Source organism: Leuresthes tenuis, unplaced genomic scaffold (assembly GCF_036924035.1).
Source record: "Leuresthes tenuis unplaced genomic scaffold, fLeuTen1.0.hap1 SCAF_2, whole genome shotgun sequence".
NCBI classification, from domain to species: domain Eukaryota; kingdom Metazoa; phylum Chordata; class Actinopteri; order Atheriniformes; family Atherinopsidae; genus Leuresthes; species Leuresthes tenuis.
In genome coordinates, this window is record NW_027325356.1 from 6,627,987 (window position 1) to 6,639,927 (window position 11,941).

The 11,941-nt window shown below is 39.6% G+C and overlaps 1 protein-coding gene across 2 annotated transcripts in view; it reads right to left on the reverse strand.

Moving 5' to 3' along the window:
• mapk8ip1b (mitogen-activated protein kinase 8 interacting protein 1b) overlaps nt 1-11,740 on the reverse strand; it is a 48,949-nt gene extending 37,209 nt beyond the window's left edge. Inside the window, exon 1 of one of the 2 annotated variants that reach the window (XM_072379990.1) lies at nt 11,625-11,740. In XM_072379990.1, the coding sequence (XP_072236091.1) occupies nt 11,625-11,701 (77 nt within the window). In that variant the 5' untranslated portion in view covers nt 11,702-11,740. Of the gene's footprint in view, nt 1-2,226; nt 2,335-11,624 lie in introns of those variants that run through there. The other variant, XM_072379991.1, reaches the window with a different exon arrangement.
• Nucleotides 11,741-11,941: the final 201 nt, after the last annotated feature.

Below are 11,941 nucleotides of genomic sequence, written 5' to 3' on the forward strand. Positions count from 1 at the left end.
TAAGTGACAATGATAATAAATTATGCAAAATCTTTTAAATTACCCCAAATAATCACAATCAGGCAGTTATATACCAACTATGGCAGCCAAATATACAACAAAAAGAGATTTGAGGTAAAACCATCTTGATTTTCCCTGAAGAACACTGGATGGTTCTATCAATATTCTAGGAAGAGAGTTCCTCATTAGTTTCCTTTGGGATTGTTTTCCTGTACTACATATAGCCATCAACTCCCTAACACACTCAGAACACTCGCAGTGATCGATGAAAGCTGACACAGCAGACTGACTGGGCTGTCCAGTTCAGCGATCCCTGTGACACATTTTCAGTGTCATCATACACGCTGGTGAACTGAAAATGTCTAACACATAAAAAAAACTGCAGGAGATTTCCATATTGCTAAAGATGGGCATTGTGTGATACATTCCAACCTTACCCCAAAAGTCAATCCCTGCTGAACAAGAAAGTATGTCCAACCAATAGAGTGGCTGTACTGCAGAACTATGCAGAGGATATTGTGCACAAGATTGCCAAGAAAGGTAAGTATATAATAAGGACCACTTAGAGACATTGTTCACTCGGGTCATGCCACAATGCTCTGCTCTGAAGCAGGTTGTGAATTAGGTTGTTGTCCTGCAACCCTGAGTGCGTGTAGTGAAACAATGCTGACGTTGCCCTGAAACCTAATTTGAGAACAAAGTCACAAAAACTTTTTTAAGCAGTTTTTATCGTGCTGATACATGTGGTTCTTATGGCCTATCGACTGAAACTGCAGGTACCGTTCATTCCCCCATTTATGAAGATAATCACCTGGTCTTGTCCTGAAATTGCTGGAATAGCTGACGGGTTGGAAGACTTGTTTCTGTTAGGACTAAGGTAAGAATAATTGCTTAAAGCTCAATTTAATTCAGAGTCATGTTTTAATGAGGGATACATTTGAATGTACTGGCCATTACTTTCAAAATGTTCTGTCTGGTTTATGTTGTGAAAGACATCAGATGAAAACATCTCAGCAGGATTGATGTTTTACTTGTATCACTGAGGATTTGGGATAAGCTGGTGCATTATTCTGACAGCGGGAGGTGACAGGGCAGCCTGCTGACATTTTTGTGTCTTCCTGGCCTGCCTTTCTGCTTGTGTTGGTGAAGGACAGCACGACCTCACACTCAAACCACGATGGGCCTGAACGCCTCTTTAGTATCTCTCTGCATCCCGCTTTGACCCCTATGATATCAGCAGAACTGTATTCATCTAAAGCTTATGGAAAAAAATTGAAGTTTTTATTCACAAATACCTCACAAGGTCAAATTTATGTTCTACCCCGTAAATAAGGGTCACTATTTTAACTTAAACTGAGTTGTCATGACAAGCTATGATATGACTTCCTGTTAAAAATAGAAAGTTTTGCAGTAAGTGGAAACATGTCACGCAGACAATATTTTTGGCAACAATTTTGATTGAAAAAAAATCATGCAGAAAAAAAAGGGAAAAGAGAAAACTGAGCCTGACTATTAAATATTTGTCTGATTTAACACATTATTTGGTTAATTTTAGCCACACTACCGTGTGATGTTGTATTACGATTGCAATCAACACATCTTAACCAGCATTTACTTGTCACAGGCAGATGCAAATACATTCCCTTATTATCCCAACCCTATCTCTTCCCAGTAGTTCCCACATTTATGCTTCTGCTAGGTTTACAAGAGCTTAGATTACAAGAGTGCACAGTGTCATTCATTCATCAGCTTCGCCCTCCTGCAAGGGCAGGATGAAGACAAGCATCAGGATCAGGACTGTCCTGTCCTGTCAGATTCAACACATCCAGGTAAAATAACCCCCTCTCAATCAGCCATAACCAGAGCACAGTCTCATCCACATACTGCTTCTCCAGGAAAAACATTGCTAAAATAATATACTAACACTATACTGTAGGACGTTATGTGCATTTTCGCTTCTGTGGCTTCTCTGCTGCCAATTCTGGTCGATATAACCCTCTGCTGCATGCTCCATCTCTCCTCAAGCATAAACATACACACAGCCATATGCATCCTGTCTCCTTCAAGGGCATGCCTGCCAAAGCTTTACGATGCATAAAGAGATGGCATAGAACAAGAAAAGGGAATGTTAGCAGTTACACACATACAAGGTCGCACACAGCCCTGCTGCTGCTCAGTAGTAAGGTAAGAAAAAGCACAGAGAGAAGAACGAGAGAGATGCCCTACCATTTCTCCCACTGGTCCTCCATCCAGCCCTCTTCTCCTTCCCCTCCCGAGTCCATGCTGTAAGTGAGGAGGGCATCCACAGCCAAGAGGAGAGAAGGATGGGAAGGCACAAAAGGGTTAGAAAGTGAAGGAGGGTGGGAGAGAAGGAGGAGCGAACAGGAAGAGAGCTGGAGGAGAGGGAGGAGGGGTGCAGCTCGTCCAGGTCGATGAGAGGCGTCCGATTCAGAGCCCTGCTGCCGCTCATCAGAGTGAAGAGAGATAGATGGGGTAACTATTTGAAGCTGTGGAGCTGAAGCTGCCAGTGAGGAGTAGTGTTATATAATCTACTCTCTGCTGTGTGCATGAGATTTACTACACCACTGCAGAGAACTGCTGGTGTTAGCAGATTGTCCACAGACACGGGAAGCCCAAACAGGAAAAACATCAGCACAAGAGGACAATCCTCTCTCACTTCGTCTCTGCTAAACAGGGTAATGCTAAATTATTCATGAGGCTCTTGATCATGTTCAGCCTTCTTATTTTCCTTTTTCACTCTCCATCTCTCCATTCATATAGCTAACAGAATATTCTGGCTTATCATCATGTATCAGTCCTGCACTCTCCAAGCGTAATGTTGAGGTCTGGCTAAATCAAAGCATGAAAAAGACAGACTGACAGGTTGTAAAAAGCCTTACACTTTATCCAGATAACATAGATAACTTTATCCATCTAAACGGTTGGTAATAATCCATCATGGTTCAGTTACAGTTTGAAATATCCCATACAACACCAACATATTTGGATCCTTTATATTGATAACTGCATTTTAGCTCAATGTACCCTCCTTTCAATGCCACTACAACTTGACCAGAATCCAACAGGGCCTAATTATTCAAAAAGGCACCCACCTATCCATATAAAGTCTTACAGTTGATTTAACTCAAAGTGAAGGTCATTATCTGTCAGATCAAAAGACTTATGAGACAGGATAGTGATGTGGCACTGATATGGGGAAGAATACAAGAACATCCCTGCAGGATCTTGAGCTCAAAACCCCAGCAGCCTCCATCAGTCTAAAATGGAGGAACTTCGTAAATATGGACAGAATGCCCAGATCGGTCAAACTGATTCATTAGGGCTGAAGGATCTTGGATAAAACTAAACTACGACTAAGCTTGTAATTGGAGATGGGAAAAGGGCAATGTCTTTTAAAAGCTAAAAGACAAACTGGGAGTTTGTCAAAAGGCACTTAAGTGAAGAAAAATCATTTGATATAACTAACAGTACCCAACAATGAGGGGATAAAACAAGACAGTGAGCATCACTCAAGGTTCATCCCGAGTGAACCTTTAACAGTTCCAACTTCATGTTGGTCCAACAACCCAAAGCATTGAAAATTCGTCCCGTCTTTCTTTGAAAATAAGTTTGACTCAAACAGGGTTTTGTTTACAACCTGCCTGATCATACTAGAGGTCTGTTTCTAACCACTGGGCCCTTATTCATTAATCTTGCGTAGATAATGTTTGAATTTCTGTCTTGCAAATTAAACTTAAAATGTGCTTAAGGACAAAACATTTGTATTTATCAAACACGACACACCAGTTCTATGCACATTAGAAAGTCTGCACACAAATTGAAACAAGCAGCACATTCATAAAAGTGCAAGTAGAGAAGATTAAATATCATTCAGCTGTAAGCTCATCAAGATACAGTGAAAAAAAAATGGATCAACAAAAGAAAAAATGAGTGAAAGTGACAAGGGCAGTTAATGCCGTGTGGATCAGAAGATTGATCTCTATCAGCGAGCAATGTTGTTCAAAGAGGGGCCAGAATTTCACCAGATGCTTTTGCTGGCGTTAAGCCTCCCATAAAGCGGCCAGAGTTGATGGCACTCACTCACAAACAATGCCTGTGATTCCACAGTGGTGCGTTTCAGAAGCATCCCAGAACCAGTTCAGCCCTCCTCTAAAAAAACATGTATATTCATTACTGAGCAGATGAGCTTGGCAGGAAGTGAGACACAGGAGCATCATAGAAAATCAAATCAGGTCAATCTTTTTTTTTTTTTTATAAAAAAGGACAATACCAGAGAGAACAATGCATGGAAATTAAATACAGGAGTTTTGGTATTAGAAGGTGAATGACTTGGTAATTAAATACCAAAGAATTACAGAAATTTGTCCCACTGAATCAGGCATGTACAGTTCTGAAATGCCCTATGTGTGACAAAAAGCAACGGAACGAACGGAACAAAAGTCACAATTGGAAGTGGTTAAGTCCAATACTGCTCTGTGATCCCAAATGTCAGACATTTCCTACCAAATGATGACAAAGCCCTAAAATAAAAAAATGTTCACTTACCATAATCATATTAAAATATGTGCGAGTCTGTGCTTTTTAAAGCTGGGTGGTAAAGTCTCAACATGAAAACGTGTGTGGAATTGTGCACATGTCCATGCAGGGGCAGTTCATTAACCCCAATGATCATGAATCCTCCTGTTACTACGTCAGAGGTCTAAGCTTATGAACTGTACATGTGACTTGTCAGGACCAAACATAAGACAGGTTTATCTAAGGACCTCCTGGTCAACAACGAAAGGACTTCAAGCAGTAAAGAGAGTGTGTGAAGACCAAAGCAGACCTAAAAAGAACATATTTCTTTGACTTTTTTTTAATCTTTTGTTTGTTTCCAGTTATGATCTAAAATGACTTTTTAATATGCTAAAATATCAGCTTTCTGTCAGCTCATAGTGTTTATTCCACCGTCCAGATGCCCCAAATGACAAAGAAGGCAAATCACTCATCCATGTGTTCATAGATGCACTCATTACAACTTAACATGCATGAGCAAAAATAAGGGATTAAAGTTGGACTGTGGAAAAGCAAACTCCAGCCTTCATCCTTACACAGGTCAAAGACACTTCAGCCTTTTTTATTCCACACTGAGTCACCAGCTTGAAGCCATATGGTCACAATGAGCTTAGCAAGAAAAAAATTACCTGCAGGATGACATAAACGAAGAAAAAAATGCTACAAAACTAAAGATGCTTGATTTATTTTTACTAATGAATAAGCACTTATCAGCAAAGGTAAACACCCCCTACACTGAAAAAAGTATTACCTTGCTCAAATTTGAAAAAAATCATGTCCACATATGACATCTGAAATATTTGATTTCACAGAATCTAAATTGAGTCACTTGTTATGACCTGATTATTTTATGTTGATGTAAACAATAATACTGTACCTGACCCAACCTTAAATCTTTGCCTTTTTCTGAACATTTCAGTTGTTGAACCAAACTAATATAATGAAATTGAACCAACCTAATGTTTTTACTTTTAACTAAATTAACATGAAGTAATGTTTGCATTGACACCAGTTAATTCATTTACATAAAACCAAACTATAATTTTCACATTTAATTTGACTTTACTTAAAAAAACAACTTTTCCCATCTTATAAACTCTATTAAAAAAAGACACTTGGCCAACAGATTACTTTAAATGTATTTATTCATCTTTAACATAACCATTCATTGTCATAACGTTACCGGTAAGTGCCTTAACCAACTCAAACTTCAGCTAGCTAATATTAGCTAGCTAGCTAGCCAGCTAGTGTCAGCTACGTTCCAGGCAACCCGTAATTCGAGAAGGAAATTACGAGTCGTAACTTACGGGTTAAAGAGCCTACATGGAACGCAGCACAGACAGCTACCATTAGCAATTTTGACAACAGAAAATACTAAAACGTTGATTATCTGCAACTGCTTTGCTACTTACGTTCTGGGACTGGGACTTGAACATGAGCTTGATTGTGCAATGCGCATGCGCAATTCCCATTCTACTCTAACTAAAAATATTACCTGCAGGTCATGAAAAAAAATATGCTTTGAGAGAAATCAAAAACTTTGTTTTGGGTCCTTTGGACGTATATTTAGTTCAGTTTAAATCAAACTTGATGTCTCAAAATGCAAAAAGAATGAGTTACATAATCAAATCAATAATTTTATCCTGTTTTCAATGATAGTTATTAGTTTGAATGAACAACTGCATGTTACACTTTTTTTTTCACAATAGGGTGATAGAAACAATGTTAGCTCCAACCAAACACGGCACGTTTTCCTGCAAACTCAAAACTTCATCCGTATTAATTAAAAACCATGTAGTAACTAACTTCCAAATTTCCCTGTGGGCTTTTACTATGAAATATCTGCAGAAAGCAACACAACACTGGAACACTTCCTGTTGTTTTGTAAAATGCTCACAGGACAGATTAAGTTGAGAACAACATTTCCATTTCCAATATGATGAAATGAATCCCAATATCCTTATTATCATCTGCTTAAAGATATAAAAAGCATGGCTGCTCCATTATTGGGTATTACAACCAACTGTAAAACTTAAAACTTGATTTTTTGCTTAGGCAGAGGGGCGAATAAGGGGAGCATGCAGAGTTTTTGCAGATGGGTGGTGCCATCGATTCGAACATGTCTTGTCAGCAGAACTGAGAGACAGCAGTAAATAATCAGCAGAGGGGAACTGCAACCAGAGCAATTACTGTCCACTATGTCAGCTTCTTCTGGGGTGAAATTCAAATTAGCTCCCTTTAAGTTTCCACTCTCTTTAGATAAAAGAGATCTGGAAGCATCTAGCTTAGACAGCTAAAGAAAAAAGCTCAAACCAGTTTTTCTTTTAAAAAAAAAGAAAACATCAAACTCAATAAAGACAGATTTAGTGAATCTAGAAAACTGACTCTTCAAAATCTGCTTATCCTTCCTCATATCTCTATCAACTATCTCTCTCCCTCTCATATACATATACAGCTCCACACCCTGAGAGTGCATCTGTCTGAGCGGATCTTGTCACCAGAGTCATAGAAGCTGCAAGTTACAAGATGAAAAGGAAGGAATAGGTGTGAAGGGAGAAATGGTGAATCGGGGGGAATGAGAGATAAATCCATGTCAAATGCACAGTGTAAATAAACAAATGTCTACTGCTGGCAGATACTTCCAATATTAGACAGAGCTCTTCCTAATTTCACAAAACCAGACAGAAATTCCACAAAATACTGAGTGGCCTGTGTTAATCAGGCTATTAACATCAATCCTCTGCAGGTCTCCAAAAGAAATCGAGTCTGACCAAGTGTTTAAGAAGAAAAGGCATTTTGGTGATTAGGATTTCAATATCTATTTTTAGTCAAGTCTGGAACAAAATATTATCTCAGCTCTTCATATACACTCTGACGACAGTGGACATCACCCTGTAATTCACCTCAATGTTGCCAATTGAGTGCAAATCAAGTGACTTTTGGAACCCTTTTGCAACTTCTCATTTTTATTAAGGGGCTGGAGGTAAATCTGTCAACTTTTTGGACAAGCAGACAGCAGCTAAGGCAACATCTCCTTTCTACTCTTAACTCAGTTGCAGACAGGACTGAGCAATAGCACAAGTGATAAGCTGTTTCTGCATGCAGATATACGCTGTGTATGACATGCATAAGGGTAAGAAATAGCTTGTTCCCACTAGCTATTTCACTGAGGGAGTCATTTACAATATAGCCCAAAATGACAGCAAACTTTAATGTAAATTACAAAGTATTTTTTTGTTTTCTGAAACTGAAAAAGATTTGTTGGTCTCATGCGATATCCACCAGTGTGTATTTATTATAATCATACTTTAATATATAATCCAATGAAGGACAGTCAAATTTACTGAAATAATCATCTCAGCTGCAATTAAATTGTTACATTTCAGCTCAGACAGATAGCCAAATATCAAAAGGTATCATAGAATCTAATAAGAAAAATGTTGGGCCTCGATACTAGAACAAAATTAACTTAAATGTATATGCATAAGTGTAAGAAAAGACAACTGACAACAAGAGCTCTTATAATTTGTTTTTTCACTGTGTCCTTGTACCTGCTTAGAGTAAATGCTATTGCCACTACTGCCATTTTAAACACAATAAACACTTGTGTGGTATTTAGTTTGTCTCCAAAGGGACCTCTTATTTCATGTTGCTGCTATCATCATGATAGTAAGTTCCCTATTTAATGCACTGCAATCCTAAATATTCATGTTTGTTGCTCCACACATGCTGCAATGTTAAACACATACACAGATATTCATTACCAGATACGCCCTCTAGTGGCACAGATGATCAGTGCAGGCACAGTTCACATAAATGTACCAATCAGTCATAACATTAAAACCACAGAGAGATAAAATGAGCAACATGGCTCTTCATGTTGCAGCGAAGTGTTCTGCTTGGAAAACCTGCATCCTGTTATCCATATGAATGTTTCTTTGAAACTTGTGGCCTTCCTAAACATGTTTTGTTGACCAAATGTTTAATCGTGTGAGGAAATGTGCCTCTTTATTGAAGATTTAAAACTGGGCTTGATCAGAATGCTGAAGTTTTCAGCCAACAGCTGCCCTTCATTTTTGTGACCCAGCTGTTTATGTTGAATCAATGCTGTGCAATGGCATTCAATACGGTGGGTATTTTGAGCTTTACAACTACTGTACTTAAAGTCATCATCCTCTGAAAAATATGTTTAGCGAACAATAACTTCACTTGGATTCTCAGTGCAGAATGATTTCTGTGCAGAAACACTAGAAGGCTGTTTTCACATCCATCTGTGGAAGACAAAAGTTTCCAGAAGAACTAACAACAGCACACATTTAGGCTGTCTAAATGGTTTCAGTGGAATATTTTACAATCCCTTCTCAGAGTTCAGTCTGATCGGGGTGGCAGAAGGCAGCAAGTACACCCCCATTCTGGGTTGGGAGCTCTCAATTAGAGAGCAAAAACAGTGGTCACAATAAACTTGAACGAAGGTGTTCAGGGGCCTGTTCTAAGAAGCAGGGTAAGTGACTTAGTGAGGTTCAGCTCTGGGTTTTCAGTATCACTGAGCGAGTTCACTTCTTATTGGGATGCATCATCATGGAAAGTTATGCTGCAAAACTAACCTGCGCGAGAGCTTCTCTGGCACAGGTTAGGTTTCGAAATACGAGGTCAACATATATTAATGCACCGCCTCCTGATCAATCAATTCTTGCAGAAATTGGAAAAAATAAAAAGATCAGTGCGTGAACAGTGAGTGAGTCTGTTCTCTCTTCCTACGTTTTGGCTTTCACTAAGAAGCATCTTCATGAGAGATATGTCAGCAGAAGGGAATGCTTATGTAGCCTAAAATCAAAACCAATTACTCTAAACTCGTTAAGGCTTGGAACTAATACTGAATCTTTTTATTTATCAAAATATTTATTTTCTGTTTTCTTATATGATGTGTCCACTGGATCAAACTTGCCAAACTGCATCAAATGATGTCCATACATTCATATTCATATCAACTTCACTCTCACAAAATGTTTTTTTTTTTTTTTTATTCAAACCCCAGGACGATGTTCCCAATATCACCCCTCCAACCTCCCAATGCGAACTTTACTGCTGCTCTTCAATACAAACACCATGTCACAGTATATGTCTCCAAAGCTTCAGAAATGCTGCAATCATGAAACATAATGAAGAAATATAAAAAGGAAACTTTTGATCATAAATCTGGCTCATGTAGATATCCGTGTGTTATGGTTATGTGATGGATGGATGAGAGAAACAACAACGCTCTTGATTTAAAAAAAAAAAAACAAATAATAACAGTCTTAGCTTTCTTACAACTCAGAATTTTCTCTTTTGCTGTTCTGCTTGAGATGCTTACTAAATGACCATTTGCAGCCTTTAAAGATTTTTGTTTATTCTGTTCAAAACTGAAATATACCATCTGCCATCTGTTTCATGCAACTTGATTTCAGGTGCCTTAAAATGGGGTGTAATTAAAAATGCTAAAGAAGCAGAGGACCAAATCGAGATTTGAAGAGGAGCTGCTCCCAGTCACTGAATATCTCCACAGAAAGAGCCGTGAGACTGCAGCAGGTTGGGGAGAAATGGAGGATTTGACGGCAGCGTGGAAAGGCAGGAAGGAAACAGAAACAAACATGCCAACATATGGCTGCTCTGGGACAGAGCCAACCCTGAGCTTGTGGATTATCTGGCCTCCTTTCACTTGTCAGGCACAACTTTAAAATTTCAACTGGTATAGTTCAATCAAAAATAGCACATGAATAAAAAAGAAAGTTCAGTTTTTCAACTAAGTAACTTGGTTATTCATCTGTGTAGCCACTTCTGCAATGATAATCATCATTTTATTCAGCTGTTTGCTAACATCTTGTGATTCACTGTATTAAATCATCATCAGACTTTTTGTGCTACTAATTCTGCTTTTGTGTCAGTTGCTTGTTTTCTGATATTTTGAGACTGAGAGTATGAAGCTGGTTTTTACTTTATCTATCAATTTTCTGCTACCACAGGGATGTCCACATCCAGTCCTCGAGGGCCACTGTCCTGGAGGTTTTAGATGTTTCCCTGCTTTAACACACCTGATTCAGATGTGTTGAAACAGGGAAACATCTAAACCCTGCAGGACAGCGGCCCTGGAGAACCGAATGTGGACATCACTATGCTACACAGTAAAGACTACTGGAGCAACTCTGATGCCGCCGTAAAGACAGTGTTAAGAGAGATGGTTTAGATGCAGCTGTGTGCAGCACAGAAATGAAACAGGGACAGACTGAGCCTGAGGCTGGGTGTGTATCTGTTGCCATCTCACAGGGGAATATTGATCACAGGCCTTCATCCATTCAGTAACGGCACTCAAGGACCACAGCTTCAGGCAACACTGCAACATTTAGTCCCTCTGCTTCTCAGTAAGAACAAGAAATAGAAGATCTTTACATCAGACTATGACACAGACAAAAACGGACTGCTCCGTGTAGTCCTGAAATTATGCAAATAGGCAGAAAGTTTGCATTACAAGAAAGAGCTGCCATTTGGCTATGATGTAGACTAATTAATGTTTTTTTCAGTACAATGCTAAACTCCAAAGTTGACTAGAGGTATTCTAAAGCCGAGCAACTAACGCCGTGCAGTTCTTGTGATTGTATTCAACAGCATATTGTTGCAAAGAAAAAGGAAAAAAAGACGGGCTACAGTTGGCAGAGAATAATATCGGCTAATGTCTCACAACCCAAAGCTACGTAATTGGAAAAGCTACTGTTTTACAAACCTACAGGGATTTAGGGTTAAAGCAGATTAGAAAAAGTAGGCTATGCGACATGTTGTGAAGGTGCAGTGAGCGCATAGCTCCGGCTCAGTCCTCTGGAAGCAGAAACGCCCCAAAACAAAACGTGCCACTCTAACAGTAAACAGGGCATCTTAGCGGAAACAAACGCTGCTGCAACGGCTCCGATCAGCCAGCAGCAGCACCTTTCAGATCTACAGAGCCGCGATGGTCGCTCATACACACCCGAGCAGATACTCAGTCACCCACCCCAGGCTCCCGCCTCCAGGCCTCTTACCTGGAGCTGGCAGGAGACTTCACCTGAATGCTGCGGCCAGGCGGTGGGGTGGGTTTCCTCTCCTCTCTGTCCGCCATGCCGCCGCGCTGTCATTGCTCCACAGGCTCGGCTGGCAGAGACACCTGAGAGGTGCGGCGATGCCGTGATAACGTGGTGCGTTCGGAGACTGTGGGAAAACTGGCCACTTAATAGAAGTGAGAGCGAGGGTTCTTTTTTTATGAATCTGTCTAAACTGTGAGCGTTTGGAGCAACTTTTTTTAAAAGGAAAAATAAACAACACCATTATTTAAAGGAAAAGAGGAGAAATGGGTGAGCGC